This window comes from Anser brachyrhynchus (assembly GCF_964034855.1).
Source record: "Anser brachyrhynchus genome assembly, chromosome: 9".
NCBI lineage: Eukaryota > Metazoa > Chordata > Aves > Anseriformes > Anatidae > Anser > Anser brachyrhynchus.
In genome coordinates this window covers 13,907,658-13,926,431 of record NC_137703.1, presented here as the reverse complement: position 1 = coordinate 13,926,431, position 18,774 = coordinate 13,907,658, and the positions used below count along the sequence as shown (strand labels likewise).

Here is an 18,774-nt window from a genome sequence, read left to right as displayed (position 1 = left end):
CTATTATACAAAAGAATTATTCCTTATCTAATTTGTGCACACCCGAAGGATTGTGTCCAGTGCCTGCAGACAACACGTCTAGGTATAACATTAACACACTATCCAAGAAGCACACCTTATACCATGCTGAAATGGAGTACATTTTCACTGGGGTCATAATTCCACTAGAGAATCCACTTTTATAGAGAAATCAATTTTTCACTTTCATAGCCATGTTTAAGCATTGTGATAGCCTTTATGATAGTTTTCTCAATATTAAAAAATACAACATCAAATATGACAGAGCAATAAATACGACACTTGACACTTATGAATATGATGGTAAATGAAGCAGGGAGGTCTGTTGTATTTTATTTATTTATTTATTTTTAAGATGAACTGATATACTGCAGCTCATTTTACGGGGCTGACTACCTGGCAATGCTGCTTTTCTCTTTGCATTTTTTTTTTTCTCTTTCATAGGCTTACCGGTGCTGATTTTATTCTTGGTTGCTGTCGGGTATCTTAGAGAAGAGAGAAGAAAAGCAAGGAGGTGCAGGATGATTCCTGTTATTGCATCTGGCACTCTAGGGACAGTTTGGCAACTCCTTTTAATTAAACAAGTGTTACTTTTTAAAGTTTGAGAAATCTGAGCTGGTAATATGCAGCTGGGAAAGCAAACAGAAATCAGTTCAGCTGATAAGCACGTGTTGAAGACGGGTGAAAGGAGGAAATGAAATAGAATCCCACATGAATGCAAACATGCAGAATGGCTGGGGTGTGTGCGCATGTGTGTGAGCACACGTGCACACAGTGACAGGCCAGCAAGGGCAAGGGCCGCAGATCCATGAGAATCTGTAAAATGCACTCCTCAGAAAGCTGTTTGGTTAGGAGACAGAGGAACAGTTGATTTGGAGGCATAACCTGATTTCTGAGAGGACATCACCCGATACCACACCACACTGGACAGCAGACCGAACATGGGACTTGCCTCACAGCTGGCAGCACCCGAGCCTGCTCCCTCAGAACGCCTCTCCTCCTTCAAACCAGACAAGCGGCAGGAAAATCCATCCCTTATGCACAACAGCTCCCCGGAGGCAGGGAGGGAGCTACAAAGGCAGGCACTGGGGAAAATTTTTGGTAGTGTTCTCACTGAGACAGAAGGAAACACTATGAAAATCTGGTACGATGCAAGAGGAAGCGCAGAACGACACTTCTCCTTGTGGCCTTGGTCTCTCCACAAGCCACTGCAGCCAGCTCTCTGGGCACCTGCACTGTGCACTGGTAAGATCTGCGTGGTGTGCTTTCTGGACACTAATAAGGTATTATTTCTCTTCTCAAATTACTATCACATAAACAAAATTACCCCGAGCACTGTTATTGTAAGCTAGCCTGAGCCTTGAGGAGCTCAGGCCTCTGCCCTAATCACTGCCTGGTGCCCATGCCCCGCACTTGGCCATGGTGGGTTTTGCTGCCACTGCAGCCAGCAGGGCCTGAGATGGAGGGGCTGGCACCAAATGCTGGAGGGTGAGGGGTTTCCTTCCATTACACACCGCCAGGCTTCACAAACTGGAATCTTTCAAACTGAGGGAGAGGATGGTGTCTGGAGGATGTTGCAAAGATATTTCTGATTGGCAGTGAAGGCTTGCAAAGAATTAGCAGGGAATTAGGCTAAATTAGAGTTACTGTGACCGAATGTGGTCCTACGTGTGATCTGGTTGCAGCACTTCCAGGAAGCGGTGCCTGATGAGCACGGAGGTCAGCCCAGCCAGAGAACACGAGTCTGTGCACGGCCAGCAAAGAGGCAGCAGGTGCTGCCTGCAGAGCTGCTGCCAAGGGAGATCTGAACAGCCAGGAGCAGCGCTTCCATGGGGATGCAAGACAGCATGGACCAGCCTCACTGCAGGAGCGGTACAGGGACACCGGCCGTCTTATTCCTGTCCCGAGCCCCAGCAGAACACATTCTTTTCTATCTGTAAAAATACCAATATCTAAATCAAGAGGCACTGAGCTTCTGAGACACAGCCAGAAAACCAGTAGTTAACTTTTATCCCCATAAGCAATACTGAGGGAATGTTAATAAAGATCAGAGAGCAACAGCTTAAGGTTTCACAGCCAAAATAAGAGCCTTTCCTTCTGCAGCATTCCTCTGCCCTCCCCATGCCCATTTCTCTGCAGCGATTGCTGTCCCACTGCCTCCAGCCAGCTCTCCCGAGGAGGATCTGCCCCTGCAGAGCACCTGCTCCAGCACTGCACCGATGGGAGGCTTATGACATCTGAACACACACCAGGATCACAGAAGTGCCCAAGAATTTCAGGGAAAACTAAGGGATTTTCAATACCACATAGATTCTTGGACTCCAGAAATTGTGAGAAGGGATCATTGTACTAAGCTTTTTGTGAGAAAAATATATATTAAAAAAAAAAAACACAAACTCAAGCTCTTTATTCCCTAAAAATTAAGAAAATTAAAACTGTGTTGATATTTATTCCCATAGCACAAAAAAGAGCATATAGAATGAAAAAATACACTAAATTTTAAACATTTCTAAGCAGTTACACCATCTTAAATTGAGGCTGTTCACATATTATCGTCTTTAAAAATGGATTTTTTTTTAAATATTTCACTAAATCTGACTGTTTCATTTCTCAGTCAGAATTGCTAATCGGGAAGATGTGATACAATCTGCTAAATCTCAAGAGTGCTAAGATATGAAGGGCCTTTAGCAGTGGTAACAGGTAATTAAGTTTGTTATGATTTTCTATATATTCTGCAGCAGAAAATCTGATTGTTCTTTTGGCAAGGGGCCATGTCTGCTTGCCTTCAAAGATGGCCTGTTCTAAATTTTCAAAGAAATATTATTTAAAGTTGGAGGTAATTTTATTTTAACATGGCGCATAATACCAATGTGTGTTCTTCATTACATGTACCAATTAATTTTTTTGCTAATGTACTACTGTACTCAAAACTTGTGTGATATTTTAATACATACTCAAAGGAAAGATGAAAACACTGACAGCAGGTACGTAGCTGAAGTTAACCAAGATGACAGGTCCTGGGGAGCTGCATTAACATCTTGGCATGCTAATAGTCTGCAATTTTTGACAGACTGTAGTAAAGGGAAGATTTGGGTTTGAAAAAGAAGCAAACTTAGCAGATATTTTTCTTGTTATTAGCATTTCTCAAAAATATCCATGAGAAATGACGAGAAGCAATGTCTGTGGGAGTTCCCCACGGATTTCTTATTAGTTGCCAGGTGAAGGAGCATGTTATTTTGGGAAGGAATAATGTGTTCTGGGGCTCCACTCTTCTCCAGTGCTGGAGAAAATTTAAACCCTTTATAATACTGTTTGGGGACAGTTCAACACTGAATTAGACCTACCCTGTGGATCTAAAAAATGCCTTTGGTGTTTAATACCCCTAGCTTCTCTAAGGAGCTCACCTGAAACTCTTGTTAGTCACCTCAAAGATGATGTATTTAATTAAACATAAATATAACCCTCCCCCCCACCACCAATAGCCTGGATAGTTTCAAATACTATTCAAAATAAAGCCATCTTCAGTACAATTAATCCACAGATGCACACACATCTGGTTCTGGCCATGACAACAGATCATTTTCTCCCTCAAGAAACTGTCAAAACTGAAGCCCTCAAGAAACCTCTAACCACATGCATCTCCCCACTTCCTGGGATTTACTCCTAACATTATTTTACAAGCTATTAGATCAAACAGGAAACAAAGATGACTGCAGCCATATAGCTATTTTACTGTGCACACAGCTGTTTTACCAGCTACACCATACTACAAGTATCTGATCAATTCTCATGTAGAGGCCTTGTTAATTTATATGCACAATTTGGATTTCTGGCAAACAGTTCCTATTGTCTATTCTGAAAATGATATTTTTGTTTTGGTCAGTTGCAGTATTTGTGTCTCTAAATCTAATATATACATTAACAATAAGTCAAATAAAATATCACCCCAGTGTAATTTTAATCTGTAGTTATTTAATTCCATCACATTTTCATACTTTCTCATTAAAAGAGTATTCAAATAATGTATGACTTAATAATCAAATTAAAACTATACATAACTTATGACAACTAGTTTTCCTTAACACTGAGTAACATACCTGCATTACCTCAACCTAGGGAAGAATGTAAAGAATATTAAAATGGTATCTCCAAGAAAAAGGTGTGCTGATTCATCAGCTATTACATTACCACACACCGTCTGAGAGTTTAGCAGTCACGCTTTTGATGATGGGCATTTTAAGGCATTAACGCTGGGCACTTTTCTATAAATTCTTTTCAGGACAAATCTCCTTAAGCTCATAATATCTTAACACCTTCCAAGAACAAAAGCCTTCCATTCTAAGGCAGCAGTGTTCATGTGGTCTGTATATAACACAGTTATGATAACCAAGAATTATACAAGACCCCAGGAGAAAACAGATTACACATTTGCTTATTTTGCAAACCAAAGGTATAGAGACATGCTGTTGCAGGCAGTTGTGAGCTTATCCTGCCATGCTTCACACCAACTCACACAGACATTACTGGGGTTTAACATGGCTGTGACTGCATGTTATTAAGCCTTGCCGAGTGCTGTGATCACTAGATCAGGATCACTAATGCCACGCTAGTGAGGCTACATGGGAGCAGAGTACAGGGACACCAAGCTTGCATCTGCTTTCCAAGGGCGTGCTTGCCAACATGCCCTGGATCTCTGATCTTGCAAACCATTCCTCACAGCACTTACCCCTTGCCCTTGCACGTGCTATGCTGGCAGACCTGCCCAAGGAGCTGGCATACAACATCCATGCTGAGATTTGCCTTGCAGCTCCGAAAAGGGCACAGATACATAGCCTGCTCCTGCAAATAAAAGAGGCCACTCCCAAAGAAGAGATTAGCAGGGGAAAGCCTTTTGTCTCTGAAGTTAATTGATGACCACATCCCAAATCTCAGTAATCAATGAGATGTGTGATGCATGAATAAAATAAAAGCAGAGAACCTGAACACTTGCTAGGGAAGAATTTTATTTTTACTGTTTATCTTCTAAACTTGTTAGCATTTATCTAGTTTCAAACAGCTATGACCACTATGGAAAAGGGATCATTGCAAAGATTTAACACTAAGGCTCTTCTAAGGAAACATATCAAAAGTAATCCCCACAAAAATCAATGCACGTAACTGCAAAAAAGAAGGAAGAAGCTCTAAGCAAAGATATGCCTGTTCCAATGTTCAAGCCTTCTTTGTAGCATCAGTAAAATATAAAGCAGGATTCTGTTTTTTAATAGTCTGCTGCTCTTAAAAAATTACAGTATTAAAGTAGTGTGTAGAATAGATAAGTCTGCTTAAAAAGAACACATAAAAGTAAGAGACTGATTACATAAAATAGAAGTAGTGATGGATTACACTGCACTCATCAATATCAGCACAACGTAAAGGATTTGAAATCAATGGTTTGATTTTTAAAAAGATGCAGGGAGTTTGCACATGGCTAGTCACAAGTATTATACTTTACATAAATGCTTTACAAATGGTGACAGAATAATTATAGTACTGGAAATGGCTACTATCTCTCTGCTCTGCATTTTATAGACTAAATAGAAATTTCATGCATATTGGATACACTTGTGTTAGTTCAATTCATTTTTTCAATATCCTTTTATCAGGTAAGAATAATATAGATTCTAAATTACTATTCAAATGTTACCTCTATTTTATCATGAGTTACATTTTTAATAAAATGCAACTTTACTTGAAGCATATACAATGTTTGCATAACCTGTGGAAGAAAATTGTCCTCCAGGAATTTATAATTTTCTTATTTCTTACAAGACCTTCTTTTGGTATTTTGTGTAGATTGATGGTTTTTTAGTGCATTTATACAGATATAATAATATTTTCTGCAGTTGCATATTTGTTTCTTTAAAGAGTAGGCTTCTTTATAGTTTGCAATATATTTTCATATAGTTTGCAAAAATGTTAGTGATTTATATGCAGTTTAAAAATTTCATTTCAATTCTACTTTGATACAATACACTTCCAGTTTTTGTTGTTACGCAGATTATGCAAATTTTCTTGACAAAGAGTACGCACACTGATTTTAAAGTGGAAGTTCCGCTGACAGTACTTAGGCTTCTGCATTGAATCAAAAGAACTGTGATTTTTTACTCTCATGGCTGGACATTGATGTCTCGTTTTTTGGGGGATTAATGGGAAGACTTCCACCGGGCATTCCCTGGTGATGCATTTGGGTATGATACTGAACCACTGTTGTGTCCCCATTAGTGTCACGCACCTGCTTCATTTACTGACAAGCTGTCAAGATCTGTTGAGATGTCACAGGACCTTGGAATATGATTAAAGCGCTTTTTTTGATTAAGCTCTTTCCAGTTCATGATATCCATGCGGCGTTTACGTCAAGCGAGTCAAAGCGTTCTAACACTCTGGAGACAGTTAGCAGCTTCCTGCCCAGCCGGGTAGCACTGCACATCCAGCAGTCACTGGGGACAAGAGTTGTTCACCCTCAGTCCCTGACTTCAGAGGGATCTGACACGCTGCTCACAAGCGCAGGAGCCCCCTCCAAGCACAAAAGAAGCTAGCAGGAAGCATGCTTTTCCAGGAAACCCCCACATTCCCCATCTCACCGGATCAGGAGGCCCCAGGGGACACCACACACCAGGGAGTGTTTCCAGGGGCACAAGTGTGTGCGTGTGCATGTTTGAGTGAGAGAAGGAAAGAGAGAGGTCCCTGAGGACGTGCGGGTGCAGCGGCTGGCCTTGGACAGGTGGGATTCCTGAGAAGCTGCCTGCTTTCCTGACCGGGCAACACTGTGCACACACAGCGCTGCCGGGAGTAATGTAACGCCTGTGGTGGTGCCCATCAGCTGAGCTGCTCTGCAACTGCCTAGAGAGGCTTCCACATTCAAGCTGAAAGTGATTCGAAGGCATTGCTACACCCACAAGCCCTTGTTGATGCCCAGTTTTTCCTCAGCTGTGGAAAAACAGTCCCAGGCAGAGCCCAGACCAATTTCATGCCTCAGATGACACCCGGAGGGCTGTGGAGGCAGACCTGTGCTCACCACCACAAGGACGGTGGTGGCCCTGTACTGGTGCCACTGGGGACAGCTGGGGTAGGCAGCAGCAGCCTTGCCTGCTGCCTGGACAAATGGACAGCCTTAAGAGAGCTGAACGGAAATGCTGTGTACCCCCAGCCGAGGGGACGAGGAGTGGAGCAGAAAACCGGCCCTCAGGGCCAGGCAAGAGACTTATGGGACCGATTCCCCCACCTAGGTCCACTGGAAGGAACACAAGTTCCGCAGCTACCTACCAGAGCACCGTGTACAACCAAGTATGTTCTGCACACCACAGGCTCAAAAAAATACAGGCCCTGAGGTTTTACTAAAAAAAAAAAAAAAGAAGAGGTCTATGAAAAGAAACAGACAAAAACTAACTTTCAGTGAACCTGAGCGGTTGGTCGCTTTCAAAAATAATCATTTTCAAAATGTGTGAATGTAATTTGAATATTTCAATTCCCAGGACTATTATGCAAAGCCTTTTTATGATGAGTGATAAAAATGTTCCAGCTTGGCTACAATTATACTGAACTGTTGTAAGGGGATTCTGTAGCTAAACTTGAAATGGGACAGCATCCCAGTTTTGACAGCAGGCTTTAGTAGCAATAGCTGATTTTGAGATGCTGCCATGAGCTCTGTAAATTATATAAACCAGGATATGAGCAAAAGACAGTGTCACATCACCAAAACTCTTTAACACTGCCATTTGCTGTGTGTTGGCACAGGCCAGGCCTCATTGTTGCCCTTCATCCTGAGCAGGGATTTTCCAGGCAGCCTCTCAGGCACAAGCACTGCTACTGGGGGACAGTGATGCACAGTACGGCTGTGGCTGCAGGATGTGACCCTTCAGTCGTTGTTCAAATTTTGATCTTTTTAAGTCAAAGGCAACATTTCCAGTCATAATTACTGGGTCAGAATTAGGCCAAACTCCCACATCGTGGCGTGATTTTATTATTTTTTTCCTTTATTCCTTCTCCTGATTTCTATAATATAATGCTTTTAAATCAAGAAGATTTTTTCTGCCTAGAAATATCAAGCTTATTAGATGGCTTTAAAAAGTCTGAATATTTTTTGTAGGTAGCAAAATATTCCAGCTTGAATCTGTATTTTCCCTTTTGTATTAAAAAAAAAAAATCCCCTCAAATTAATGGTTTTCCAATTGCATATGTAACCAAATGTTTCTGTTTTGGAAAATGATACCTTTTCAATCTTTTTTTTTCTTTTTTTAGGATGAAAACTGCATTTCCCCCATCAGCTCTAATGCTCCCATTGTGTAGGAGATTTATCCTGATAGAGTTTAGCCCTGGGCGCTGTGCCTCCCCTAGCACGTTCAGGTTACTGCAAATGTTCTTTGTGCTGGCTTTAGTCGTAACAGCGTACAGCATGTGCTGCAGCAGTATACATATTTAAACAGGCTGTTCCTTTACAAGCACATGTTCAAAAGATTTTATCTAATCAAATTTTAAATAGGAAATTACTTGTCTGACTTCACATCAGAAAGCTATTCCTTTCCCTACTGCTCGAGATTGGATTATTAGGACTTCACTACTAAACGGTCAGCGGTGTGTCTGAGTCACCAGTCTTAATTTTGGGCTATAAATATCAGATGATGATTTATTACTTGGCAGTTTCAATACTGCAATGGCAAACTCTCTTTAATCTATTTAATTTGAGATGAATGGCAAACAGTTTTGAAAGCTGAGAATTTCTGAGGTTCTCTGTACAAATAATGGATAAGCCTTGGCTATGCACAATGTGGAATCTCACCCTCTTAATCAATTTATTTCAATGTCCCTACTTTCAAGGGATACAAAGGATTATTCAATCCCCATACTGATACAATCTTGCCTCTCTTTGAATTAACTGCTAACTGTAGGCAACAATTCAATGGTAAATGGGCTGTAACTGGGATTTTGAGAATGTTTAATGATTTTTGCAGCTAAATTGAATGACATTTGAAAGAATAGTTATTACCCTCATACACTGTCTGGAGCATCACTTTGACATGCATGCTTTGTCTAGACCCCAGGTAAGAATTTACAATCTGCACAGTGCCAGAAATCATACTATCTACTTGTTCATAAGAAGATAGTTGCTCACTAGAACATACAGTTATTGCTTTCACCTTTTCCAAAATGCTATAATTGTGTTCCTTCTAAACAGTACCAGACTTCTGGGTCTCACACATGTCTGGGGAGTGCTGCTACCCTGGTAGCCCAGGTAGATAAACCACGTTTAGATCAAGAATGCACATCCTCTCAGAATGCACTAAAATAGGGAATGGACTTAAGTCTCACGGAAAAGAAGACTAATTTGCAGTAATTGACAGAAGCATTCAGGAGATAAACCTAATGAGTCAGAAGATACCTCAACAGGTAAAGAAAAAAAATTAATTTCAAAAAAAGTTCAAAATATTATTTAATCAAATTCGAAGTTTGGTTGGCTCCTTACGGACATTTTATTTCAGAGGTATTTCAAAGTTGGCTGAACAAACTATTAGACATTCAGTGAAGAACACGCGCAGTAGGGGGGCTAAGAGACTGATTAAAGAAGGAAGGCTAAACAATGTTAGAAAAACTGCATAAATCCTCAAAGACAAGAAGAAAAGGAGAGAAACCTCTTTCTGCTTGTGATATTCAGGAACCTGAACTAGAAATAGAAATGTTATTCAGAAAAAAAAAACACCCTTCTGATAGGAATATGCGTAAGGGACAATTAATTCAATGAGGCAAATGGAGAAACTAGACCAAAACCAACATTATAAGAAGTGCTGTAGGATCCTGTATCCAGCTGGCTTTCCATCACTGCCAGCTATAATGAAGATCCTCAGTAATCCAAAATTTAGAGACTTCACCCTGTTTGCACAGATTCACTCTCCACACTCCAGGATGTTCTATAGAAACAATTAGGTTTCTAAATTCATTGTTCTGCAGTTCCTGGGTTTGGGATTAGCAGACGGCATTATGGCCTCCTTGAATCTGCACAATATCTGAATATGCCTGTGAAAGGTGTCAACTGCCCTGTCTGTCCTGGAAAGTGTTAAATTTCAGGGAAATACTACTTGACTGCTATCAGGATAGATGGGCAGAAATACTCTTAAATCCAGGAAACCAGAGACACTGTGGGGTAAATCAGATGCAAAATCACCTACTGAGGAACAATGTGTCTAATCTCTGAACTCTTTTCAAGGAAGGTATTTAACTACGTGCAAGATCTTCAGCTGGTTTAAGTTATTATATGTACCTTGATCTCAAGTCATCCAGAACTAGCCTCATAAATTCATGATCCTGTTCATACGTCACATACTTCAGCCTGAAGTTCTCTTTTCTTAGAGTAAAATGAATATAGCACACAGTACATTTGTACTGTGCTCTCTGTTACTATGAAACTAAACTGAGCTTTCTTTCAGGGTATTGTTTTGATCCTAAATTTCTCAGCTGGTACGTTCTGATGGCATATCTGTTGGCTTCAGGCACCGCAGCACTCTTTTAAGGAGTATTATTGTACCTTAAAATGGACAATCAAGGAATAGAAAATCTCTAAATGTATACCTGATGTATTCCAGGCATTTTCTCCTTAAAAGCAAACACAAAACACCCCCAAGAAACATTGGTTTAAGAGAGGAAGAGAGAAAAAACAAAGCAAAGCAATTCCTTTCCTCCTTTAAAAAAACAGCAACCTCTTAGGCTTTCCTCATGAATCATAAAATAAGGCAAGGTGGCAGCAGGGAGAAACAGAAACGATTTCATTCGTCAGTGACTTCAAGTTCTATTTCCACTGCCAAACAGCTGCGCTATCTGCCTTTCACTTGTATGCAATGAGACAGGCTTTTTCTCTGAGACTTTAAGGTTGTGGTAATTCCTAACCTTACCTTAACTAACCTGGAATGATTTACCTTTGGAATAGACAAGATCCTAGCTTTGCTTTTTCTGTCTACCTTCCTTAGAGAGAAGTATTATTTTTCCTCCAGATATCCCCAGGTGGGAATGTGGCTTCTTACAGCTACAGTTCTGGATATTACCAAAACCCTAAAACAAAATAGCATGACAAGTACCTCAAAACAGGGAGTGGGGTTCAAGTGGTACAGCTGTTTCCTTTATTTAGTTCCTCATGCTCCTTCTCATTGGCATGCAAGGGCTGCAAGAGAAAGAAAGGCATGCCCGGCTGCAGCACGTGGGATGGCACTGACACTGCTGCCACTGAGCTCTGATCAGTTAAGTGTTCCCCTGTGTGGGATGAAGATTAATCTGCAGGTGAAGAACATTTTCCTTAGGCTTGCAGGATTGTTTTATTTTTTTTTTTTTAACTTATAGCATAATGGCATTAGCATTTTAAACGGCACTTCCATTAAGTTATACAAGTTATCTATTTTGAAGTAATTTGAAGGACCTTTCATTGTTAACTCCTCTTAATTAATTTTGGCTTTATGGCAATTGGGGGGCAAATTGCCTTAGCCTTCACATTTATCCCATCACCACTTGGCGTGACTGAGATATTACAGCTCTTAAGTGAATTTCTTGTCAGAAGGATCTAAATCACACTGCTCATGAGACTCACCTGAGGAGGGTAGTTTTCACTCTCCATTTAGCTTGGCCTCTAAACTCTGAGTGCCATTCTGGGGCTTGCAAATGACTTCCACAGAAGCAGGTACTACCAGCATGGGGTCAAAGTCTCTACCTGCACACTGCTCTTGGCCTGCAGCAAGAAGTATGTTCTGCTCCATATGATTAGTAAGGCTATTTTTCTTGGAAGCCTGTCTTTCTCATAATTCTAGTCATCACATGCTAAACTGCCTCTTTTCGTCCATGCTCTATGCAGTCTGACTAAGCTGTTCCCATTTGTGATGTTTTTGTTTTAAAAAGTTCATTTTATTAAAACATGTGAGTGGGAATTCAGCAGTAAATCAGATCAATTAGTTTTCAATTTGGGGCTGTTTTCAAAACTCATCTCAGAAAAGTACGTATGCATAGATTTGCTACTGTGGAAAGTAACTAGATAAAATACTGCTGACAAGGTTAGCAAAAATGTTGTGCTGTAATAAGTGCATTCATCGGACACATATTACTGGTAATATTTTTAATGGAAAGTTAGTAAAAGCATGTTACCCTTCAGTGATCTACAATGCAATCTCTGATGACTGCTTACACAGAACTACTGCGAACATCTAAGCTCCACGTCTTTATCTCGAGCTCTCCAATGTTTAATTTCCCCTCACAGAACAGCACACATTGGAAGGCTTTATGCCCTATGTAACTAAAATGCCTTTTAATAAAACCCTTTTAAAGTACTAAAGTGATCAAAAATGTGCTGTGATTTACATTTCACTAGTGAAATGGTAAAACTACATTTCCCAAATTACCTTTTTATCTCTTTGAAGGTAGCAAAGGCGGCACCAAAGTTTTCCTGGAGTCACAGAGCTGGCACTCAGTCTGTCACTCCTCTAGCTGGCATTCTGATTAGCAGTAGAAAAAATTCCTACAGGGGACATGGTTATCTGGTCATGCACAACAAGATCTATACACTCTGGCAAAAACTCCTGTCTTGTACAGATCTGAGCAGGAGAACCAGTGGCACTGGGGAAGTCTCTCACCCCAGTTCTAGGAGTAAAAACTTGAAGGAACCGAAATCCCTTTCATTTACACCTCAAATTGTCATGTAAATGTGAGGAAGGATTAAGAATGATTATATTTTTCTTCTTGCATCCATTTCAGTTTAAATTATACTGTGTAATGAAGGAGACTAAAATGACACATAATACTTTATCTGAGTCACTAGATTATAAAAGATTTAACAAAGATCTGGGACAGAGAAGTGGGAAAACCTTTTTTCTTTCTCCCCTCCAAACGCTCTCTCTTCCTATTCCCTTCTCAGAACCCCTCTCTGCTGCCTGCAGAGCCCGTCTGCACAGGACGGAGCTGTCTGGGAAGTCACTGTCACCCAAAGGAGTGCTTAGCAAAGCGTGCCCATGAGACAGCAGTGCGATAGCACCACGCGTTAGAAGTGACTTGTCTCAACACCATATCCTATCCAGTTCAGTCAGCATTAACCAAAATCTGTACTTCTCACCCTGACTATCCAGGTGTTTCTTTGTTTTTCTTTGTTTCCATGCCTCTTCCCAAACTCCATCGCTGTAACACACCTCAAAGTGGAAATTTTGCGGCTGTGGATCGATGCCCTGCTTCTCCCAACATGTGCCAAACACCCACTGACATGGTTCACGCTGCTGTAGGCAAAGGCCCATCTCTATCTACCATCTCAAATGACAAAAATACAGTTCTGAAACTGCTGAGTTTTCTTAAAAATCCATCTTAAATGATAGCTTAAATTGTTATTATACTGTTTTGTGGATGGAATGAGGCATTTACGCTGAGAGCAATATATGTAGGAATTTCTAGGATCTCTAAAAACAAAGCTGGAGTTAAAATGTCTCGCACAACAAAGGATGTAGAGAAATGGCTATGCAAGGCTGTGAGATGGGGATGAGGGGGAGATTTCTCTAGGCAGGAGGATGGAAGACGCTGAAAATGCCATATTTCTGCAAGCTAGTATCATCTGTGAGGGGAGTAAAGATGCATGGTGATGAGAACTTGATGAGCGTGGCTGACTGCCAGCAGATATTATGATTTCAGAATATTGATGTTTTGTACTAATAATTACAAAATCAGCAGCTGTACAATTACATATTTGTATAAATACAAGTGTAAGTGCATCCTGTAACATGGTGAATGGAAATAAAGCATGATTAAAATGACAGCTCATACAGTAATATTTATGTCCAGAAAAGACAAAGAAATAGGGATAACTAGAACCTAATAAAGGGTAAAATAATCTTGACAGTCAAAAAGAAAAACAAACTGATAATGAACACATTCCTGAGCAAAGAGAAAAATACATTAACTTTCCATAGCTGTTGAGAGCAGATACATATCAGACAGAAAACATCAAGAAAAAAGAAAATTTGTCTACACTTAAAAAAGGACAAAAATCAACCCTACTCTTATGACCTGAAGAAAAGATCTACAATCAGGATAATCTCTTTTGGTACTCTACCTAGAGCAGTAAGATGCACTAAAGCTATGAATTGTCTAAATAGCCACGAATAAAGCCAGGGGCTGGAACCATGTAATCTGAATGTGCTAACGAAGTAAACTTGTTCTAGGATCCCACTTGAGCACTGAAATGTGAGAAGCAGCAGGATATTCTACTGAGAGATGTTTAAAATTGGAGAATACTTACTAAAGGGAGGGAGCTTCATGAAGGAATTAGAAGTACAGAATAAAATTTTTATTGGGATTACATAAGCATTTGGCAAAAACTCTCAGTAATAAAGAGCATTTGACACATAGCCATTTTCAAAGTCTGCCTGGGGTGTCACACAATGTGTTTGTTTATTGAATGCCTGCACTGACAGATATGTTTTTAAAGGATTGTTGAAAATCTGTTGTGCCTAAGGGTCAGTGCTGGTCAGGCACATCTTGTTATTTTCTGGAAACTCAGTGCTTTTAGGATGGGGACTCACAAAAAGCTTACCTCTGTGTGGAGCACACAGCCAGCCAGGAGAAAGGTAAATCCCTGCCTCTGTTTCCCAAAGATCTGAAACTTCAAGGCATTTCACAAGGGGTGTATTTAACATATGCCCCTCTGAGAGCTGAGTTTTTTTTCCCCAGAGATAGATGATACCCATGGAGGGGCAAGGGTGAATTTGATGCTAAGACTGCAATTTGTGCATATCAGACTTCTGGCTTTTCTTATTCTGTTCAATGGAGAATGGACCCAAGGACAAACTGAAACAGATGTCCTCCTTAACCTGTGCTGTTTGTCTGTCTTGCCAGCATGAGGACAGCTGTAGTCCCACACTCGCTAAATCTCCTGTGACTTTCCACAACATTATTTCAGGCTTCTCTAGAATGAAGCATGGATTAATTTCTGTCTTACCAGATAGGTGAAACAAACAGTGTCATCTAAAGTACATGCTAGCTGAGCAAGCCTCGTGATACCTGTGTCCTCCCTATCTGCAGACAGGTATGCATATGCAGCCATGCCAAGAAGCAGTTTCAACACAAGCTTTCTTTGACATAACGCTCTGCAACTTTCACAGGGCCCAGAGCTCTATTAAGGTGACTTTGGGCTTGTGCTAAACCACATCCCTGCCTGTGGTCTAACCATTTCTTCTAAACTTTGTTTCATGGAAAATCACCTGACAATTTCCCTGAACAGAGGTCTATTGTTGGTAGTCACCGCCTGGATCAGGTCTCACGACAACGCACAGCTGTGCAGCACAGCTGGGAATGGGAAATCCCCTGCACTAGCTTCCTTCCCACTTTTCACCAAACAGACCAAGGCATTTCTTTTCCTCTCCTCTGTTTAGAGAAAAGGCAGGATACAATGTGAATGTGTCTCTGTTCCACCTTTTCATAGACTGCAGGATGCTAATCCCTCTCCTAGTAAACACTCCAACGGCTTGCTCCTGCAGGGCTCTGAGCCATCGTTGCTCTTCACACCACCAAGCATCCTTCACAGTCCAGTAAGGGTTTAAGAATAAGCCTTACATCATTCTGTGACTCCTTTTGTGATGAAGTTCACATAGGACTGCACTTACATGATCACACACTGCTAATTCAGACTCAGATACTGCTTTGCACTTCTGCCTAGAAACCTGCAGTACTGAAGCAGTCCAAATTGCAGAGCAACTTCCCCATCCGTGTTCAAGATTTATATGGCTTACTTTCCTCTTCTTAAATCTCTCCTAGCAAAGCTTTGTTCAAAGATGATTAACAGATGTTGTCATTAAAAAGTTGATACTTGCCAACAAAAACCACATGGATCTGCTTGAGAAACATTGCTGTTTCCACAGCTTTCCCCAAGAAGGGATAGTTGTGGTAATTGGTAAGGCCTGAAAGAATATGATATGCTAAAATACCTTCTACCATACAAAATGTCCCAAGACAGCTGGTTTCTTGAGAATTTGTCTGTCTTTGTATAAAATCATTTGGATAAACACATGTGATACAGAAAAGATAATTAAGCACATTAGGATTACAAGAGTAAGTGGTGGTTTTTTTTGATAACAATGAATTTGTCTAGGAAAGACTTACTTGTAACAAAAGCAAACAAAAAGCAGTAAGTAATAGGTACATATCTGAACTGAAGACATAAAATGCAGACTGATACGCAGAAACAATTCTTGAAGGCTAGGTGACAAACCAAAAGGACAGGATTTTAATATCCATTGCAAGATGAGCTGAAATACAGAGATGGCAAACACCCCACCCCACCAAAAAGGAGGGGGGAGATACTTGCAAAGAGCCTGGCTGAAATGTACAAGCACAGAACCACTTCTTTCTTTAGCTACCTGCTACACAGTGAAATCTAAAACCTACAAGGCAGACTCCCTGTCAGCAATTTGGAAAAAAATAATTGGGGAGATGGGAATGTACCCTGTCCAGGGGGGGCTTTTAACAGTTCTGAACTGAAATGTTTTGAAGACGGCAGCCTGGATATTGGTAAAACTCCTAGCAACTGTCAAAGAAAAGGTAAATTTTTTTTGGAAGGTGGAAAGGAGTAAGTGTTCAGTATGTTTTCAGAAAATATTTAAAACCATTCCAAATCCTCTGAAATGCTCTAAGCAGGTCTATGAACACATAAACTGTAAATCTCATTTTCATATAGGTTTCAAATAAATGACAGAGGCAGTGTATTTTTACTAGATTCTAAATTGAATATTTTAGAAGTTGATATTTAAATCATTTTCTCTCTTTTCTCTTTTCCATGAACCTGTTGTTAAATACATGACTGCTCTGCCAAAAAGCCTATGTTTTGAGAGGGTTTTTATTCCTTTCTTATTGCCTTTGTTCTACCATGTGACTGCAAGCTACAACATTCGCTGATGAGATCGGTGGCACTCTACAGCTACCATTTATGTCTCATCCAAACCTGCTGTAGCCAGTAAGAATATTCCCACTGATTTTACGTAGTTTCAAATCAGGGTTTTATTTCTGATTTAGCTTTCGCTTCAATTGATGTCTCTATTTACTGTGCACTTCAAGCGAGCAAGGAATAGTCAATGCTGTCTTGTTCCACTTCCACAAAATAATGGTCAGATGCAATTGTCAGGTTTTAAGTTTAGAAAATACAACACATTCACAGGCTGTACAATTAGAAACACCATCTTACAGACATGCAGCAAGAGGAAATACAGCTAATGAGATGTTTGTTTATTTCTTTAACATTCTATTAGAGCAAAGAATCTCTATAATGAGATTATTCCATTTTATCTCTTAATTGTATCCAGATATGCCAAACATATTTACTGCTAGTGGCTTGTATACAGTACAATATTTTAAAGCTAATTATGAAACAGCAGTACTATCGTCACATGATAAAATACTTATTTTACTGTTATGAATCAATACCATTTTCTAAAATTAATTGTAATTACTTTTTAAATTGGATATAAACCGTGCTAACTCTGAAACAGCTAGTTGTATAATTCTTCTAAATCCAGGATGATATCAGCATAGAATATTTTATTTAAATAGACTGAATAAAAAGGAAAAAAAAGACATTATGCAGTTTCTATATTTGCCATTACTAAAGCCAGCTGTAAGTCCAGTCTTGAAAGTTTTCAAGTTTTTATTTTTGAACATCTGAAATCTGCCACTGTGTGTGTAAACATGCATATACATCCTCCCAAAACACTGTATGAATAGTTTAATTGTTCACTGAAGAGTAGTTAGCACCTGGCTTTTGTTTGTATTATACCATGTAGTGAGGAAAGCATATTACTTATAGTATTTACACTCACAAATCTCCAGGGCCCAAAAGATCTAGTGGTCTTTTAATTGCTTACACATATAATATAACAAACAATGAAAAAATGATAAGAGTAAATAGTTATAAAATAACATTGTATAGAAGTTCTTCTGTTCAAAATCACGGGTGAGTAGATGGTGAAAATCTCAACTTTATCTGTTAGTCACAATTACTTAATTTTTATAAAAAAATACTGTCCCTGTGTGGTAAGACATCATGAATCTTGATTATACAGCTCAACAACACAAATCACATTTCAGGTATTTGTAATATGATAGCAAACTAAAATTAACGCTTTGCAGATATTTCAAAATACATGTTTAAGCTCAGTTTTCCTGAAGAAATATTCATAATACAAACAACCGAAGTCCTATCTGAACCCTAAAGCCCTAACCCTAAAAACCCTTACAGCCCTAACCCTAAAAACCCTAAAGCCCTAACCCTAAAAGTCCCTATCTGAATATGGGATACCTTTTCTGACTCTCAATGGTAAAGGACAAGAAAGAGGCACTTGGTCACCTCTACGGAATGTAGCAGTAGTTTAAAACTTAGCTGAGTTCCATCCCATCTTAATGTGCGCTATTTTTCAACACTATTATGCTCGTATTTCATATCTTTCTACATTCAAATGAAAACATATTTAAACAAACTATGGGTTAATTAATGCAGTTACATTTTGATGAGCTAAAATGAATCAGAACAGATAAGATAAATCAGTAATTTCAACTATTTAGAAGGAGATGTCTTACAACTTATTGTTTTATTATAGTAAGATCTTAACTACCTATTAAACTGCCAGTATTTTGGTGGAAGTTAAGTTAGATTCCAATGATGATTCCACACTTGATGACGTATCAGTCAAGTAATTACATGAATAAATACTGCAGAATGCATAT

At 39.7% G+C, this 18,774-nt stretch overlaps 1 protein-coding gene across 8 annotated transcripts in view; it reads right to left on the bottom strand.

The window, feature by feature from the left end:
* The window catches only part of LOC308199938 (glypican-5-like), a 433,019-nt gene that overhangs the window by 79,263 nt on the left and 334,982 nt on the right, over positions 1-18,774 (bottom strand). The window contains exon 11 of one of the 8 annotated variants that reach the window (XR_013955102.1): positions 4,745-18,774. The exons of 5 other annotated variants lie outside the window; for them this stretch is intronic. Coding sequence is in view for 1 of the 3 variants with exons in the window: in XM_080604875.1 (XP_080461001.1) it covers positions 18,737-18,774 (38 nt within the window). In the remaining 2 variants the exon portion in view is untranslated. 2 more of the 8 variants (XR_013955103.1, XM_080604875.1) reach the window with 2 other exon arrangements.